Source organism: Mya arenaria, chromosome 6 (assembly GCF_026914265.1).
Source record: "Mya arenaria isolate MELC-2E11 chromosome 6, ASM2691426v1".
NCBI classification, from domain to species: Eukaryota; Metazoa; Mollusca; class Bivalvia; order Myida; family Myidae; genus Mya; species Mya arenaria.
Genome location: NC_069127.1, coordinates 67,402,809 through 67,423,345, shown reverse-complemented (window position 1 = coordinate 67,423,345; position 20,537 = coordinate 67,402,809). Strand labels below are relative to the sequence as shown.

General features: G+C 35.4%; 1 protein-coding gene across 2 annotated transcripts; it reads right to left on the bottom strand.

The window, feature by feature from the left end:
• Nucleotides 1-1,356: 1,356 nt before the first annotated feature.
• On the bottom strand, nt 1,357-18,197 carry LOC128236920 (uncharacterized). Of its 2 annotated transcripts, XM_052952055.1 has the most exons (8): nt 18,111-18,197; nt 15,242-15,320; nt 14,288-14,350; nt 13,511-13,542; nt 12,509-12,575; nt 11,067-11,258; nt 7,810-7,883; nt 1,357-6,055 (listed from the first exon to the last, which is right to left on the bottom strand). In XM_052952055.1, exons 1-8 carry the CDS (start codon nt 18,195-18,197, stop codon nt 1,916-1,918), a joined length of 4,734 nt encoding a protein of 1,577 aa, XP_052808015.1. In that variant the 3' UTR covers nt 1,357-1,915. The 2 variants fall into 2 exon arrangements, with proteins under 2 accessions (XP_052808015.1, XP_052808016.1); XM_052952056.1 differs by lacking the exon at nt 15,242-15,320 and having other exon boundaries at nt 18,111-18,196.
• Nucleotides 18,198-20,537: the final 2,340 nt, after the last annotated feature.

Below are 20,537 nucleotides of genomic sequence, written 5' to 3'. Positions count from 1 at the left end.
TAGACAATCGAACCCCGTTGCGTCGAACACCCAGGGTCCGGCGAAAATACATCTAGCCTCTGGAAATACGAGCCAAGCGGGAATGCTTACCTTCAGTATATAGAAATCAGACCATTTAAATTACATCCAGTTCGAGCCAACGAGGAATTCGAGGCAAGCGAGTTCGAGCACACGGGGTTCAACTGTATGTATAGTTTTATAGAGTGTATGTTCAATACTCTTTTAAGTACATGCGAAATGTGTTTCAGTCATGCATTTCTTTATATAATCAAGGCCCATAACCTTTGTGAGACCGACCGAAGATTTTAAAAAAATCGCTCGTGCAAAACTGCCCAAGCTGTCTTGAAATTCATGAGTGTAAGTGCAATACTTTTGGAGCTACATGCGAAAAAGATGTTTGCATACCGTCTTTACTAAGTCAAGGGACATAACTCTCGTAAGAAAAAATCAAATTGAAAAAAAACGCAGATGCATAGCTGCCCTTGATAAACAATCAACCCATGTTTTTTTTCGTGGCGTGACACGAGACACGCAACCCCTATATAGTCAGATATATCCATTACTGAAAATGTTATTTAGGCCATTGTATGTGCGTGTTCAGGAGAATGACACGTCTTTTCCCCAGCTAGATTGTTGAATGTGCATTTCAGCAAACAGATTTACAATTACACCAATTTCCTTACATTTTACTTAAAGCTGCAATCTCACAGATTGAACATTTTGACATCTTTTTTATTTTTTTGTCTTGGAACGAGCAAATTTATGCGAACATGCATGTTAAGCATTCATATAAGACTGCTGACAAAAAAGTGTCACAGATTTTTCTATTTAAGTTCAAAAATTGATATTTTATGCATTTTTCTTAAACTGTTAGTAACACTTTAAGCCATTAAACATTAGCTTTTGAACGGAAATATGAAAATCTGCGCTCTAATATTTTTTCAGGAGTCTTTTATCACTGGTTTGCAGATATTTACACAAAAATTTGCTCATCACAAGACAAAAAATAAAAAGTTGTAAAAACGCTAAATCTATGAGAGTGCAGCTTTAAGGGCTTATAAATTTGTCTAGATTTTTTAACACAGTTTGTAGGTTAGTAATTGTAGGACGCCGCTAACATGGCCTATATAAGGCTATCTCCTTATTTATCTTCCTGGGAGTATAATAGTTACATGAAAACATGAACTCCAGGTTCGAAGCACATACTTCAGTGACACCTTAAATACAATAACATATATTTTTTGATAATTGTTGAAGACGACTGTTTTTACATTTTTTCAATGTTTATTGATGTAAAATCGCGTTTCCAACAATTCATTTAATTTCAGTACATATTATTTTAACCCAAATTTTTCACATAATAGTGGATACAATAAAAGAAAAGAACTTCCAATGAGTTATGTCTATCATCAATAATGTAGGAAAACTAATAAAATCAGATCTTATATCAGTGTAGCCATTGAAAAAAAATAAAAGTTTAAACAGGCATACCCAGTTTCCTAGTTTTAAATATTAAAATAAGATTTGTATTGTTTTTATTACAAGTTTTTAAACAAATTACTGTGATATAATAACAATCTTAAACAAGGATAAAAAGCAAATATGTATAAATTTTATTGGTGAATGAAATATATTAATTCAACTTATTTCCTCATAAACGTAAACATGACATTTTAATAAACGCGAAACAACAACTTACATTCCTCAGGAAGTTATTTAGGAAGATTTTCATAAATTTCAACCATCCATTTTTCATTTTTGTTAACAGTTTGGTAAATAAGGAAGTATTTACAAAATATTTACTAACAAAACATCTCTTGAACCTCTGATGATAACAATTACCATGTTACAAAAAAATTAAAAAACAAAATTGTACTTTTAATTGTATGAACAAATAAACTGTTAGAGATTCCCTTTAAATTAACACAACTTCCTCATTGTGTTCTGTCTCATTATGATGTTCGTCAAAGCCCATAATAGTTGACATTGACACGTCCATTGCAAGCTTCGACCCAGGTTTTATAGGCGTACTCTGTGCATATGTGTCTTTTGGCCTGGCTCCAGCATTGTACATCAAATGACGCCTTAGCTGATCGCTATTGCTCAACGGTTGAGGTTTGGTAAAGCATAGTTTCTGAGATTTTCGATTATTTAAAGCTTCATTCTCTTTGTTGCCCTTTTTAATTACATTTCCCGTCATAACAGGTGGGCTCACAGGAACTTTAAAGTCATGAGCAACCTGGCCGAGCCTTGAAGTGGAAGGTATTTGAATGGTTTCTCCTTTAGCACAGAACAAATCCTTCCTGATAATCTTATGTTGGTTGTTAGGTAGATTTGTGGATGCCCTGTGACCTTCAATCCTATCTGTACCCATGACACAAACTTGCTCATTTCTACTAGGTTGATTTATAACCCTCCCTTCTTGTCTTTGTACTCTGAATTGATCAGAAATATCCGACACACTATCTATACTAACAAACCCAGGAGATTTTTTTCTTCCTCTGTTGTAAAACTGACTCTCCATACTTTCTCTACGACCTTGGCTGTTTCTTCTTTCGGTATCACCTTGGGAAATTCTAGCATTTCTGTTTTGTCGCAGGGTATCTATTTGTCTAACTACACTCACACTCCCTTCTGGTTGAATAAAAACACCGGATACCCTTCTTTCATTATCAATTCTCTGCCTAACTGTGTCATCAGTGTACCCAGAACTAATCGACATCCTGCGGTTGTCAGGAGGATTTACAGTTTCATAGGCCGAGTCTGCCATATAAACATGTGTACTTGCACTAGCATTGGCTTCCACCTGCGTGTCCAAATTCTGACCAGACCTGTTCTGAACAAGACTTTCAAATCCATCTTGTGGATGATCATACCTGTGTTGGGGAACATCATAGCCACCTAATGGGTGAGCAAAGCTATCTTCAATGATATATTCATCTTTATCTACATTCTGTCTTTGTCTGTTGAGATTCCTAGCCATGGACCCAGGCGTATTAAGCTTAAGTTTACTGAAAGAAGTGCTTGGGGAAAAATCTTCTTTTTCATTATGTCTGTGTCTATGTATGGTAGGTGACATCAGGTCTTGCTGTGATGATTGTCTCTCACTCATCATATTATGATGTCTTTGCCTATTTTCAAACCCTGCATTATTTCGGATATTACTGGGAGAGTAAACATGTTCTTTTGACACATTTGCATTATTTGGGAAGTTACTGGGAGAAAATTGTTGCCACCTGTTTTCTTTTGGTTCAATTTTCCTCTGTTCAACACTTGCAACAGGTCTAACTCTATCCCCAACATTGAAATTCACGTTTGGATCATGTTGTCTTACACTGACATCTCCAAAGGCAGGTCCAATTTTCTGATTATCAGCATTATAAGATGAATTCCTACCAGTTTGCTTCATAAAAATATCCAGTGAGTAACGCCTGTCATTTTGATATTTTTCCTTAAATTGTCCACTGGTCAAATTTTCCACATGCCTTGAGCCTTGACTTAGCTTCCTAGCTTTAGGGGGAGTAGGGACAACCTTATCATTTACCAGTCTCCCGCTATGGTCAATATATTCATACTCACGGCTAGTGTTCCCACTCAAATGCCTCTTTGCTTTTCCCGTCTCCCGATCTTTTCTTTGCACATTTGGTCTACTATCATGCTCAGTATTCATCATCATTTCAGCCACTTGTTGCTCATTAAGTCTAGTCTTAGGGGAAACATTCTTTGAATTTCTCTTGATTTTCAGTCTAATTCTACCGCCATTTTCAACTGACACAAGATTGTACGTATTTCCGGACTCATCCTGAATGTCATCAACATATTTCAGACTAACATTTTGTAGATCATCAGCAGAATTGCTTGGCACATCTTCATCTTGACCATACTGCTCATTAATGTCAAAAGACTTACAACTTTCAAATGACTCCCTTGCTTTCAAATCCATCTTGTAAGGTGATGCCTTATGACCGGATTTGGCCCAAACATCAAAGTCAACAAGCTGTCTACTCTCTGGATATTGATTCTTGGGAGAAAAGACATTTCTTTGTACACAGTTCTGATTATAATTCCCTGCCATTTGTTTTGGAGAGACAAACTCCTTTTGTTTTGGGGAAACACCTTTCCTTTCTTTCCCAGTACTGTTAGGTGTTGATTTCTTGGGTCTATTGCTTTTAGTCAACACTTTTTGAGTGTATCTCTGCACAATAGTTTGATCATGTACACTCCTATTCAATTTTGAAACTAGCCCAGTCTGTCCATCTACACCCTGGTCTTGCTTTTCTCCATGGAAGTGCTTATCAGGATTTCTTGACTGCTGGGGCGGACAAGATACTAACATTGTACCTTGAGAAGTTTGTTCCTGAGCATGTCTGTCATCACTTAGACGAAATCGTTCTTGATTACCCTCATTTGCAGTATTGATTTTAAGAGATCTCATATCACTGATCTGCTCTTTGGAAATGTTTGCACTGTTAGGAAGCTGAAAGGACACACTTTCATTCATTGTGGTATTATTGAGTTTCTTGTAATGGACTGAGTCTGGATCAGAAATACCAAACAGCCATTTTTCTACCCTATCCACAGATTCCTCTTCGAAACTCTGTTCAGTTTTCTGAGAAGTGTTCAGAGACACATTCATTAATAATGAGTGTTCACTCATCACTTTATCAAACTGTTTTAAGTTTCGAATCGTTAGCTTCCCTGAACTTTCATTTTTATGTGATGCATCAAAAGATTTACTTGTGCTTTCAAGAGCTGTGTTTAATGCAGTTTCTCGTTCGTTGAAACCTTCAATATCTGATGACTGTGCTTTGGGCTCATTGAAATGTGGTACAAACTGTTCTCTAGCCTGTTTCAAATGGAATGGTGTATTGTGTTCTTTGTTCACAAGCTTACCATGAACATCTCTTGGTTTATAATCAATATTTCTTGGTTCACAATTGCTGTCACTAGGTTTACAATGACTATCTCTTGGTTCACCATTGCTGTTTCTCGGTTTAACATGACTATCTCTTGGTTCAAAATGACCCTCTCTTGGTTTAACATGGCTATCTCTTGGTTCAAAATTACCCTCTCTTAGTTTAACATGACTATCTCTTTGTTCACAATCAGTCTCTTTTGAATTAATATGACTATCTCTTGACTCGCAACGATTATGTCTTGGATTACCTGGACTATCTCTTGCATTTTCATAACATGTGTGTATCACCAATTTCTTCCTAACTGAAGGTGAAAGGTCATTAGCTGAAGAATGCTGCAATTTCTGTCCCCGGGGACTTGAAAAATGACCAACAGGGGGCTGATTGGTTGGTGCATTGAACTGTGATGGGATATTATGTCCTGGTGATGAGAAATGTGTTTCATTCTTGCTGGTTCCTGCATTGGAATGAGACTGGAATATTTGTCCAGATGACATAAAGACTTTTTCGTTATTCTTTTGCAAGGTGTAAGTTGCATCCGACTTTTTTGATGAATAGCCAGTCTTGTGCCCTACTGGCTGAACTTCCTGACTAGTGTATGTGGAATGTTCTTTTGGACTTTGAAACACTGGATTCCCTCTAAACAATTTGTCTTTATCACTCAATCCACTGAACGGTGTGAAGTGTGTACTGATTCTTTTAGCTTGTTTCTCTCTCACTTTTTCAATTTTAGTTCTTTTGTCTGAAAAACCACTATGTAACGATAGTCTATTTGTGGACTGAGGTTTTCTGACATCAAAATCAGTTCTCCTAGTGCTAAGGTTGTCATTTGTTTTCAATGAATTAAATATTTCATTGATAGTCTTAGGTGATTTCAACTGTTCAGCCTTTTCTTCACCACCTCTCTCCACCCTGCTGCTACGTTTCATAGGAGATTGACCATAATGCAAGTTCCCACTAATTTCATCTGCATAGTGCATATTGTTATTGATTTCACTAGGTATTTGCTGCATGTCCTCAGGTTTAAAATTCTTGTACTGATCTGTACATTGTGGTGCGGGCTCATGCAATTCCCCCCTGCCACTAGAGCTCTCGTCTTCATAGTCACTAAGGTCAAGGTTAGGTCCTCTCATTGACATCTGAAATAGGACAGTCATCGAAATTAAACTTTTGAATGAACAAGCCTGAATTCTTACACTAGTGCTTGGAATCCAAAAAATTCAATAAGCCCTGCTATATTCTATAAAATTTAGAATTTGAGCAAGCCCAGGTGCCATTTTAACAGTGCAGGACTTATGAGCTTATGCAAATTTTGACCATAATATGTTAATCTTTTACACAGAACACATTAAAAGAATACCTTATGAATGTTCTTCATATCTTAAAGCTGACCAGTTTTTAGTCAACAAAGGGCAAAACTATGTTATTAACTATTAAAGCCAATAAGGTATGTGTCTTGCCAGATGGAATAGAAATGCATTAAAAAGTAGGCAATTTTTTGACAAAATTGAAGAATTAGATTATAATTAAAGGGGCTGTATTCCGTATGATAAAATAGCGAAAAAAAAAGAAAATTGTCGAAACTGACATAAACTAGGCATCGATGTATACAATGCATTAAAACTTACTAACTGAAGTACCACATAGTTTACAATTTATTCAAGTTTAGCATTTATTTCGTAGTTTTCCATTAAAAAAGATTACTGGGTATGTCTACCAGGTAGAATTCATTCCTTATGCGTGATTGGCTAGTCGATGTTATCACGTGATATTACCGAGGTAGGTGTATAGCTAAATTAAGTCAGCCAATTAGAGTAAGCCGTCGTGGCTCAGTAGATACGACGCTGGACTGCAATTTTAGCGACACAGGTTCGAACCCGGTCTCCGACACAATTTTTTTTTTTTACATTTTAGTACTTTTTTTACAATTATGATTTCAAAGCGTAACACATTCTATTAGATAATTGTCCTAAGATTCGTTACAGAAAAAAAAAATTGGGTGCCAATCTGGCGTACAGTCCCTTGAATGAATATTAGTATCCTTTTTTTAACAATCTTCTATTCTTACAGGCAATTTTCGATGTACTGAACCCATCTTATTATTAAAACTTAAATGAAACTTAGCTCTTGAGACCAATTTAAAGTTGTTGAAAAAATTGTGATCAGGACAGTGACACACATTGCTTTGTTCACACAAGTTAATTCATACAAACTTTAATAGATGAAATGGAAAATTATCGATATATTTTTTTTTAACTGGAATTCCCCGCTCGGAGCTCCTACTACATATTAAAAACACTAAAGGATGCACTCTTATTCCCAAATAAGATGTACCAATTTAAAGTAATACAATTGTTTTAATTTACCAAAAAGGATGAATAAATATCAAAAACAATGGTTCTCATGAAGGATACCGTGTTTTATTTGAAAAAAATGTGCAGAAATCAAGGTATTTCTACCTTATGAGGTGATAGTTGATTACTGTAAACATTTGAGGACCCACAAGAGTAAGAGTTATTTAGTAAGTAAATAAATGTTTATTATTCAACATTTATAATTATGTTTGTTATACATGTGTATGTATTGATTTCTAAATACAAGTGTCACTTTCAACCAAAATATATATTTATTTTTATTTTTTACCAACTGACTATAAAAATGGTAGGGTCGGTGCCTATTTCTTAGGTAGGGTCGGGTAACCCGATCCAAATGGATATTTTTTAGGCCTATGCACCATAAAAAGTAGGAATACTAACAAAGTAGGAAAGCTGGAAAGTCTGATATGCAACACCAAGGCTTTGACAATGGTTCTACCCTTTCATCAGCGGACAAAGAAACTATATCTTATAGCTTTGACCCTTTACTCACTTAACTCTTGTTAACAACTACTCACACTGGCCTGGCCTACCGTACTGCCAGCTGTAACACCTCCGTCCCCATAATCACCATCCACACTGTCCTCTCCATCTTAAAACACAGAAAAGATAAGATACACTTTTAGTTTGTGTGTGAAATAAAGGTCAGTTTAGCCATACAGGCAGATATATGAAATGAATATTTTTTTCTCAATTGTTTTTAATAAACTGCAAGTCTAACACAAGATAAACCAAGCCATTTTTTATAACAATTGTTCCAAGACACAGGAATTTCTCGACAAGGAAAACATTCCTTGTGACTGAAACACTAGATATAGTGTAAACATTTACTAACATACCCTTAATAGAGCATAAACAACTACAGTAACAAGAGCTGTCACAGAGACAGCACGCTTGACTATTCCGCCGCATTTCAATGTAAGAATTGAAAAGTTTTGGCGAAACATGCATGGACCACTGTTAGATTAGATTTCAATAAAGGGCCATTGCTTGCAAAATACAGTTATCTAACTTTGTTATTCAATGAAGTTGGGTGGTTGAATACCATTGTATCAATCAATCAATCAATCAAATCTTTATTTCCTCCTACACAGAAGATATGCAAATATATATACAACGTGTAAGGTGCTCTAACATTGAGCAATATAGAACAAGTTAACACAATAAACAGGGAAAACGTATCTAACATAATTATATATAATATGTATACATTTAGTTACACATATGTACACTGGATGCTTTTGTTTTTAGGTTTTGTATTCTATTTTTTTTCATCTTATAACGGGTCCACATTGCTATTTGAGCTAGTGATTTAATTAGTGATTATAAACATAGCTGTGATGAGTATAATAACAGGTATGTATAAGAAAACGTTGCATGCATTTTATACAAGTATTGCTGTGTAATCACCCAAACGAAACAGAACAAGAGGCTTTTACGTAACATGTTTCTATACTGTTCGGTTTAGCTGTGCACGTGGATAGGTTGAGGTAAAAGTGATTATGATTCTGGTTATAATCGGTAGTTGATTAGCTACCAACAAAGTCTCAATGCAATACATCAAATAGTTGCTGAGATATTATCCTATGTGTGCTAACATGCAAGACGTTAACCAGACTACATGATATATTTGCTGAAAAATTGACTTAAATGTGGTTACATGCAAAACCTTAACCAGAATTTCTAAGTCCAATATTAAAGGGCAATTATTTTGCAGTAAATGCAAACTAGAGTTATCTTACTTGGTTAATTAAGTAGGTTGGATGGTTGACTACCATTATATAAAGTCTCATACCTCAAGTAGTTGCTGAGATATTAACCTATGTGTGCTTACACGCAAAACCTTAACCAGAATTTCTAAGTCGAATAATAAAGGGCAATTATTTGCATTAAATGCAAACTAGAGTTATCTAACTTGGTTAATTTAGTAGGTTGGATAGTTTAGTACTATTGTATCAAGTATCAATGCAATACCTCAAGTAGTTGCTGAGATATTAACCTATGTGTGCTTACACGCAAAACCTTAACCAGAATTTCTAAGTCGAATAATAAAGGCCTATTATTTGCATTATATTCAAATAATTGTTATCTAACTTCATTAATTTAGTATGTAAGATAGTTGGGAATACATATCCAAAGTTTCAATGCAATAACTGATGTATTTACTGAGATAATGACTTAAAGGTGCTTACATGCAAAACCTTAACCAAGGTGTGACGCCAACACCGACGCCAGGGTGAGTAGTATAGCTCTCCTTATTCTTCGAATAGTCGAGCTAAAAACCATATATGTGACCACCCCATTTTCACGGCCACCCCGCTTTAAAGAATGATTTTTTTTCGAACACATCTTTTTCCTCTATAAATTCAATGGTCGTAAACCCTGCAAAAAACGGGCACCGCATTTTTCAGTAATAGGACCACTTACTCCAGTCCCTTTAATCAATCACATGTTAAATTGATTTGTAAATGAAACCACAGGCAATTTGCTGACAGGAATACATGTTTGTGTTCACACCTCGGCTGATAAGCAATAAAAAAAGTTTACAACACCTGTCAATGTTTAAGGACACTTTACAACAACTTACTATGTAGCTGCTTTAAGATATAAGTCAAGGTTAGAGTAAAAACCACGGAAGTGTTTGATAATTGATGGGTTTTTTATTGTTTTAATGCTTTTAATTGGATTTTCGAGGAGACTTGTAACTTTGTCAGTGATGATGACTGTGGGGCTACTGAGCCATTGTTGATAACCACTCACCAGGATGCACTTAAGTGTTTGTTGCAATTGAAAATTCACTGCATGAGGAAGTACTGGAGTGACCTTTTTCATGATATTGTTAGAGTGAAAGATGAACTTGAAAAATGGTCTGTCAAGGTTAAGTCAAATAGTAAACAGACCACTTGACTAGTTGTTTTTTTTAAGTAAAAACTCCATAGAGACATGGTTCAGAAAATGTATATGTAACTGACACAAACTTTCATGTATTTTAAGGGTTACGGTATGCGTAGTACATTGTACATTGAAACTGCGTTGAAACTGCGTTGTTTTGATTCATGTTATTCATTGAATAATTTGGGATGTTATAAATAAATGACAAAACTTATTATTTATTTTCTCTGCTTGAATAGTATTCACTCAGCCACAGATGCAGACTCAAACTATAGCTCCATATTTATGAAATACAGTAGCACATGTTGCCTGGTACATAACTTAAGATAAAACCAAAAATAAAATGTGAACTGTGCAATACCACAATATACATAGTAAGAATCTTATAAGTATCTATCATGTGTCACATGTCTGGTATGCAAGAAAATGTATGAGACCAACCCGCTATTAAGACCATCTTCTCAAAGTCCCATAGGTGGTCTGAATAGAGGGGTTTTACTGTACATGCAGCATATCTAGATATTCTCAGTGAATCTTCAATAGTAGTACTGAACATCTTGCCGAAAAACACGAGCACCGTGAAGCAAACACCAACACAAGTCAGTTGACTCTTCCAGCCAAACAAGGGGCAAAACTCAACAATTTTATATTCTAGAGTTGTTGGCCTTGCCAAACATGTGTGTATATACCGGTCGTCACTTGCAACATATTTACAGGTTCATCAGGGTATATTAATAGGTTTATGAGGTATTGCGAAGATTTTGCACCATGACAGTACAATGAATGCAGACACCAAAGCTATAACAATATTAAACTTATTTTCTTTGCTAAAAATCTTCGAATATTGACTTTACTAACTTTCTTAACAATCCTTTTAGTTTACCTGAGCCAACATTCACATAATTCCCATGGCCAGGTCTATCCCTCTGAACATCAACTCCCAAGCTCCCTTCTGTTTCTGCTTCCTCGCTGTCAACTGTTTCATACGAGTCACTCGAGTTCAGAGTTTCCGCGTCACTCGGCTCACCCTGTCCGCCCTCTTCCAGGAAACTTGCTATCAGCTCTGTTGAAACATCTGTAGTATATATGGAACAAAATGCAATTAGTGATCAAGTTGAAGGGTGACTTAAGATGCAAAACAATCTTATCAAAAGATCACTTGAGTTGAGGTTTCATTGTCGGTTCACCCTGTAAACCTCCACCTGGAAAATGTTAATCAGGTCTGTTGAAACATCTTTCAGACATATGGGACGATATGAATTTTGCAATCAAACTACGGTGTGATTAATTGCCATGTACACAACTGATCTATTCCTAAGACGACTTCAATTGAGCTTTACCTTGTCACTTGGTTCATTCTCTTTAAGGACATAAGTTATAAGCTCCGTGGACACATCCCTAGATTATAAATATGTTGCAGAATGCTGCAAAAATCATCCATCTAGAGAGACGATCAGTGTACATAAAAAATTAAAATTTTATAAAGAAAACACTGTAAAACACTGAATTTATAAATTAAGAATAAATAGTTTTAGTGTTTCTGACCCAAACAATGACATTGCCTGACAAATTCTGATTTAATAATCTAAAAAAAGCCACTGACTATATACTGAAATTACATCTAGTAATTAATTTAATAAATATTTATAATGTTTTACTTAAACGTTTGCAAACGTGCAACAGCTAGTTATTTCTGTTCCGCTAAACCGTCAAGTTAGCAGCCAGGCTGAGCCAGCCCACACTGACATTTTTGTTTAATTCAGCAAAAATGAACACAATATCAACAAGAGCTTTCACAAAAGTGCTTAGTTTTGCTCATTATAGGAAAATTGGATTACATGCAAAACCAAAACAGAAGTCGAAATATAAACAGCATTAATTTATGCAAACTGGAGTAATCTAACTTGGTTAATCAAGTAGGTTGGATGGTTTTGTATTATAGTATACTGTCTCAATGCAATCAATACATCCAGTAGTTGCTGAGATATTTACCAATGTGTGCTTACATGCAAAACCTTAAGTAAAAAAATTATATTCATTATATTCAAAATGGTGTTATCTGACTTCATTAATTAAGTTAGTTGGTTAGTTGGGAACACATATATCTTAAGTTTCAATGCAATACATAATGTATTTGCTGTCAGAGACGTTAAGGTGCTTACATGCACAACTTTAACCAAGGTGTGAAGCGGACGCCAGGGTGAGTAGTATAGCTCTCCTTAATCTTTGGATAGTGGAGCTAAATACTTGCTGAATTTAAAAGTGCAATACATTCCATATTACAAGAAATTTCATTGTCAAGGTCACAAGCAATGCTTTACAAACCATTGAGCAGGTTAAATGTGGTGTCAAACTCTTCATCTGTGTACACTAAGCCAGGGGATGCTGTCTTCTGAAATTAAAAATTACACATTTTCCTCGCTACCTTCCTATAGTAAAAATATAACGAAACAGTATTTTTCTGATATTCATTACTGATGAGACGCATATATACAATGTTATAACAGTCATCGAAATTAGACTTCGGGTGAACAAGCCCGAATTTGGACACAAGCGCTTGGCATCAACATTCTTAACAAGCCCTGCTATATAAAATCCAAGTTTGAGCAAGCCCAGAAAGCATTTTACCAGTGCAGGGCTTGCGGGCTTGTGCTTTTTGTGACCACTGTTATAACAAGACTATTGTTTCAGTTGTAGTTGTTCATATTTAAATATTAACATTCGCCTAGTAGTCCATTGTATAGATAAAACTTGACGTTCATATTGCATAACACACAAAGTGTTAAGACGTCTTTCTTTATTTCAATATTGCACTACGATTGGATAAGCGCAACATCATTTAACCAATGATGTAAGACATTACAAATAACAGCTTTTCTTTTATACCAACGTATGTTATCGGTTACATTTCTTTAAGAACTAATACTTAATCGCAGAAGATACAGCTAATGTTATCATAATGAATAATTATTCAAAATGTAAATATAAGTTTTTGTGACATTTTTTTTCTTGGATTTATGCTGTAAGAACGCAGCAGCTCGCTTCACGGAATTTGCTTGCGTGCCCTTCTGTGGCTATTCAGCATAAACTTAAGAAAAAAAGCGATCAATTTTTAAGTATATTTATAGCACATCATGAACCATTTCATGCTTAAAAGGAAACAACAATGTTATTCATGATGCTGTAAACTTTAACAATGTGTTCTAAACAATGGGTTAAAATTTACGTGACTTCTGCTCACACAATTTCATGCTTGTTACTGAATATTGTAACTTCAAGACAGCGGCATTACATTCACAATGTGGGATGTAAGTTGTGTGGCCATACCTTTCTGCCTGATGATTTGTCCTCAGGTTTATCTGAAAATAACAGACTTTCAGAAATGACATGATTCCCTATATGGCATTACGGTTATAACAATCATCAAGATAAAAAATTAATATTGATGCACATTCTAACAGAAAGCTGTCCAAATTTACTAACCCAAAGCTTCTCTCATTTGCCTGAACACATTGTTACCATGATGTTTTTTTAAACATTTTTAACAAGATCTATTTCTAAAAGCATTGTTATTTTTCCCCCTTTTCCATGAAAAAGATGTCCAACAGTTTGGCATGATCATTGCTATTGCTTTAATAAATAAAATGTATAAATAGTTTAATTTAGGACCATAGCCTCGTACCATTTTTACTATCTTTACTTTGATGTTTGTTTCTGCCTTCACCCAATCTCATTTGGCTTGCCAATTCCATTTTTTTTACTTGCCCTTGTCCCGTGTTTCGAGGGGTGAGGAATGCAATAATGCATGACCCGCAAATTATAACTGTGTCTTTCATGTATGGTATTTATAATAATGTATACAATGCTTATTGATCATGACAAGTACTTTTAGGAAGTGAAACTGAGAAGATTTTGGCACCAATATCTAGGGAGTCAACCAGTTGTGATAACCTTTTAAGTAAAATTTAAAGTAACTTGTGACTTCATAATATGAGATATTCTGCCTACTAAAGAATGATATGAGTTTATATATATATATTATATGACTGATTAGTTACAATCCTTTTGTAACAACCAGCTTCCAAGAGTTTATCCATTTTGTACCTGCTGGGTTCCTTTGACTCATGCTGTGTTTCCCAATAGACATGTCATGACTTGCGAACGTTCCTGAAACAAAGAGCAAGGTACGGTTTAAACTATTCAAAACTTCCAGGAGAGGTAGTATAAAGTCTTTAATATCTCTCAACTTTCAGTGTGTGTATACCATGTGATAAATTGCATCATAAATGCTATGTCGGAAGGCAATATTTTGCTTCGAATGAAGACTTTAAACAAAGATAACTTTACTATTTCTTCACCATTTGAAATGAAACATAGCGCAGTCTACGCTGCTTATGATGAGGCAATATGATGTGTTTAGTTACTTCGACAAACCTTTTCACAATACGGCCGTCTGACAGAGAACTGTCAAAACATTATTTTGGAAACAGGTTTGTTGAAGTGTTCGATGAAACTAATCACTTTATTAAATTTCGGTAAGAAAACAAAGGAGGGGCTCTTTAAGTGGCATAGACTGCCCTTTGTTTTATCATATGGTATACACACACTGAACTTTGAAACATCAGAAAACATGATGCCAAAAATGCTCATCTGCTTTCTGTTAAAATACATAATAGATTTACAAATATTTCAGTGGCCAATACTGCAAGGGCTAACCAAGGTATTAGCCAGGGCTTAAAAAGAAAAGGTGCTGCAGAAGAAGGACAGGGTGCTTTAGGAGAAAAACGCACATTGTATGCAGCTGTAAAGTTCTTGGACGTGATGATTCTGACCAAAAATATTAGGAACTGACTATAATTGCAGTTATATTAGTTGTCAACTGCCTAATTTATGCGATGATGGTATGTATATTATCTCATTATAAGATTTAAGGAAGAAAATATTAACCTTTTGTCATCATGAGGCCTACCCAAATTGTCCTTATGGGGCCCGGCCTACCCAAAAACATGCCTAGACTATAAAGAACAAATTTAACAGAAAAGCCCAGAAGAAGCGTACCATCTCTGTCCCTAACAATATTGTAGTTAGACAGGTTAAAAACTGCACCAAGTTCCGACTCCTCATCTAGACCCTCATACTGAAACATATTATATACATGTATTAAAAATAGATAATACAAATTTAAATTCTATGGTTCAAACTTTGAACTTAAAATATTTCATAAAACTGTCGATTCCTATAGTTGGCGGCACAAATTTCTATACATGTGCATCTGGTGGAAATCAAACCCACGACCTCTCATTCCACAGGTGGGCACTATGCTATGTTCATATGTAACATTTTAGCCAAAACACATGAAAGTCGAAATGTCACATTACCTAGGTCAATATGTCTCCAAATTTGACCAAAATGGAGACATTTTGACTTGCTAATGTTCCACAATAATTCATAATATTTTCACATTTGAGGATGTTGACCAATCGTGAAAGGCTTGATAAAAATGGGGATCTTTTAACTTTGGTAGGGGACAGTTTGACCTATGTGCACAGCAAGTTATCCAAACAAAAAGACAGTGAATCACTGTGTGTATATATATATTAAAGTGAAGCTATAAAATACATAATGTACATGTGTGCCTATAGCATTTAAGTAAAAGATTTAACAAAGGGTCCTGCACCCTGTCCTTTTTTAGTAGCACTAATCTGTTCTCATGTACACCAGCATTCTGCATTCATATAATAAAATGCTTAATGCTTTTGTTTTATTTAAAACATATAGTATAATTATCAATCCATACAAACTAAGAGTTTGAAACTATACATTAATTATATAGTTGGCAGTAGAAACCTATATTAGTTCTATTACCGTAAACTCAATTCATAGCATTTTCAGTCAAAATAATTATGCTCCATTTCCTCCACAGTCTGATACAAAAATGTGTCCTTTTTCCTCTAAGCACCATGTGACCTGTCTCTTTTCTGCTTTTTAAAACCTAGCTTAAGCCCTAATACCTAATAACACCTGTATAAACAGCAATAATTTCTGTTTCAATGTGTTCAAAGGACGTTATTAAATAATATATCATTACATGTAAGTCTAGAACACTGAAAGTTTGCAGATGATTTGATCTGATTCTCAATTACAGTTTTTAAAAAAATAAGCTGTTATCTGAAACTAGTGATTGGCATCAACAATTTTCAACATGCCCTGCTTGATAAAATCCAAAATTTGAACATGCCAAAAAGCGATTTCATGGCTTTCAGGCTAGTGCTTATATTGACCACTAGATTCTTTTATAAATGTTTTGGTGATAACAGTTTAATTAATCTTGAAATGTTTGTTGTCCATGACTTCACATACAGCATTTTACTTTTACCTGCAACTGTCTAATAGGCTTCAGTATTCATCATATTGAAACTCTTGAAAACTGCCAACATAAGAGTGCTTTCTAAACTAAAGCTCAAACCCATGACCCCCATAAACACTAGCACATTGTTCTAACCAACTGAGCAACATGGGCAGCTGGTTCTTACCAACACACACCACACTCCTCCTCTCATTATCTATTTTGGCCGAAGAAGGCACTTCAGCCGAGTACCGCTGCTGCCATTAAAGCAAACCTTGGAGAAAATCTGCGCCCAGTGTGGGGTTTGAAACCATGACCGCCGGAACACTAGCACAGCACTCTTACCAAGTGAGCTAGCGGGACAACCGGTTCTTACATACACAGAATACAATTCTTTATTTCTGTGTAAGGCAGCATGTTAGCTTGACATTGTTTTGGGTAACAGTGGTATGAACAATATAATGTAACACTTGTGTGTGGGTAAGAACCAGCCGACCGGTTAGCTCAGTAGGTTAGAGCACGGTGCTAGTGTTCCGGAAGTGGTGGGTTCAAGCCTCACACCGGGCACACTTTTTCTCCCAGGTTTACTTTACTGGTCGCAGCGGTAAATGGCAGGATTGCCTCCGTCGGCCTAAAAGGTTAATGGGGGGAGGAGTGTAGTGTGTATGGGTAAGAACTAGCCGCCCGGTCAGCTCAGTCGGTTAGAGCGCCGTGCTAGTGTTCCAGCAGTTGTGGGTTCAAGCCCCACACCAGGCACTCTTTTGCGCCCAGGTTTACTTTAATATAGCCAAAATAATGCGGGTATAGGGAATTTCTTTAACGTTTAGATATTCATTTTGTTCCCTAAATGCCACAAGTCGATTGAATCATACCAATGTCAGTGTTCTCAATAAGAACCAGCTGCCGTCCAAAATGGACAGTTCAAATGGCAATAGGGCCGGTTCAAATTTGGAAAACTAAATGAATTTTCAGTAGAATAAGTAGAAGCTGGTTGGTTTACTTTACTATTTGAGACGGTTCAACCGAAGCTTATTGCGAACCCTGAATGTAAAATATATTTTTCAACTTGAACACCACAATATTTAACACTGCATTGTTAAATAAAAACACAAAAATTAAACAAATTATTTTTGCCAATATTTTTCTCTTATTACACTTAAGTGTTTTATGAAACAAAAATTTAGATCAATCTGTCAACAAAGCATCGCCATTTTTTGACTATCTAGCAGGTGCCAGTTATCTTTCTGCCCAATATTCTTAGGGCTGGGATCTGTCATTCTTGGCTAGGAAAACAACAAGTGGGATATGGACGCGTAGAGTCACTAAAACAAAAATCATCCAAGGCTCTGAAGCAGCTGTTTACATGGACTAACTTTATGTCGGTAAATGGCTTATTGAGCTAATGATCCTTGTTATCACACACCCGACTTAAAATAAAGAATATTGTACCTGTATCTTTATTTTCAGAGTTCAGATGGTATCGCGAAAACAGATGATTTATGTGATGTATGTTAACATCGCAAAGAATTTGTTGTGTCATGCAACAATTTGCAACTATGCTGTTTATTTTGCACGTTTTACCTTTTCGAGTAGCGATTTGGTGGCTGATAAGTAACGAATTTCACTCTTTCTTTGATCTGTAATAAATTGATTTAAATCACGCGCCATATTTGTTTTTATTTCGACTGAACACTAGGTACGTCGAAACACTAAATATGGGTGGTCCTTAAAGGCTGACTAAAGAGCTGACCATTATGACACAGAAGGAAAAGGCTGACCAAGTTGAAAAAGGCTGACAAAAAAAATAAAAACGGGAAATTCTTCCTATTGAAACGAGTTTGATGGGTTGCATGAATAAATGAAGGAATGATTGATTGGATGAATTAATGAATGCTTGATTGAATGAAAAAATGATTGGTTGAAGTATGAAGGAATGACTGTTTTGGCATGTTATTCATGAATTATATATGTACAGTTACAGCAACAATACTACTTGTCAGCGGTATAAACTCAAAAAAGGTTGACCTCGAAAAAGGCTGACCGGCTGGCAAGCAAAGTATCAATACATTGATTTCTATTTACATTATGTGCTTAAGTTCGATAGCTCAGATTAGTAGTATTCAACTTTTGCAAATGATATATTCAATTAAACATAATAACACTACCAAAAATATTTTATTCCTGATTATATACAGTTACATCAACCATGTTACTGGTCAGCAGTATTGACTCGAGAAAGGCTGACCTCGAAAAAAAGGCCGCGTGTGACCAGCAAAGTATTAATGCATTCATTTCTAGTTATACTATGTGCTTAACATATCGGTAGTATTGAAATGGAGCTATAAATATAGAAATAGAAACTACCATTAATTTATTCTTAACTCCAATAAAATACACTTTCATCAACCAGGGAACACTGGTCAGCAGTATTGACTCGAAAAAGCTCACCCGGCTGGTAAGTAAAGTATCAATACATCGATCAGCCGTAAATATTATAAAGAATTTTGAACATGGTTTACACAGTCTTTCATTAGAATTTATGAAAAGGACAGTACTTTAATTTTTTGAATAATTTATCATTCACTTGTAAATCATTACGTTATTACTGGTGGTCGGATGGGGGAGGGGGGTAATACCCATTCGGCCACCTCTGTCTAACTCTATTATCTCAATTGCTTTAATATTTATCACATTTTAACATAAAAAGGCAATCATCATTAAATTCAGATCTACTGTACTCAAGATATACAGTTAGTTAAAAGCGTGTGATTCTAACGGTACTGTTAACCTGTCAATCCATTTAAATTTACTAATTTATTCGTTTAATCAAACTTACTATTCCGTTTGTTTTAACACATTCAAAGTCATATTTGATTATTGTGGACACGGATACCGGGATTTCTTAACACAATATTATATTACCCGGTACCAACTGTGACGAAAACCCCGGTATCAACATGTTAAACGTGTACCCGGTTTTAGAACCACCTGGAAAATATGTATTCCATTAACCCCTTTAAAGGTACCGAAAAATTAAGTTTGCCTAAATAATTGGCTGAATAGGAACAATATCACGGGCGTTTAAATAAAGACTGTCCGAGACATGATAACTGATGCAATATGATTATAAACTCTATAAGGTCAGTGTCTTTAAGTTGCTCTGATCATCGGTGGGTCTAAATTTTACATGTGACTATAAGGTTGGGCAAGGCAAATTCATGGCGGGCCAGGCTCCGACCTTTATGACCCATACAGTCTTTTGATCGATCGAAAGAGTTGAACCCACTTTTTCTTAACGCAGCCTTTTATGTATGAAAAAAGAAAAAAAACATCCTCGAATGTAAAGAACGTCATTTTCATCAGCGTACCCAAAGAAAATATAAGTCTGGTAAATCGAATTGTTTTACATATATGCGCTGTGCTCTTTTAAAATATAAATTATACGGATTTCACCTTAATATGGTATAAATGTTTTGTAAAAAAAGAAATACAATTTTAATAATAAAATAATATGTGACTGGCCTGGATTACTATCATTGGAATGACAATGAAATGTCAAGAGATTCTTAATAGCAGGCCGCTTGGCATACCATAATATTAACTATCTCTCCTTTCATCAAAGAGTCGTTTAATCTTTATATAAATATTAAAGGCCACGAGAAACAAAAACAAACAGTGCAGTTGACCCTACTTCTACGTTTGTTGAAACCTGTATTTAACAGTCCATTCCTTGTTTGTGTTTAACGCGCCTATTTCGTTGCATATTTTCTTAATCTTCAAAATCCCCCTTGGTGTGAGTAAGAAGACACTTATCAATTTCTTAAGTACAGAAATGATTATCAGTTTTACTTAATAAATCTTCCCTAACCCCACAAGACCACATTATGAATGCAACATTGATACGCCAAATCTCATAAATCATACTGAAATGATTTGGTTGTATTTGATCGCTTTCACTCACTATTAGCATGGATTTCGTTTGGTTAATGCTGATGTTTATTATATGTG

Coding starts and splice junctions, on each gene's coding strand:
- LOC128236920 (XM_052952055.1), bottom strand. CDS start 18,197: ATGGCGCGTGATTTAAATCAATTTATTACAGATCAAAGAAAGAGTGAA. Junction 7,884..11,066: donor TTATGTGAATGTTGGCTCAG/GTAAACTAAAAG, acceptor CTGTGTTTTAAG/ATGGAGAGGACAGTGTGGAT. Junction 6,056..7,809: donor GTACGGTAGGCCAGGCCAGT/GTGAGTAGTTGT, acceptor GTCCTATTTCAG/ATGTCAATGAGAGGACCTAA.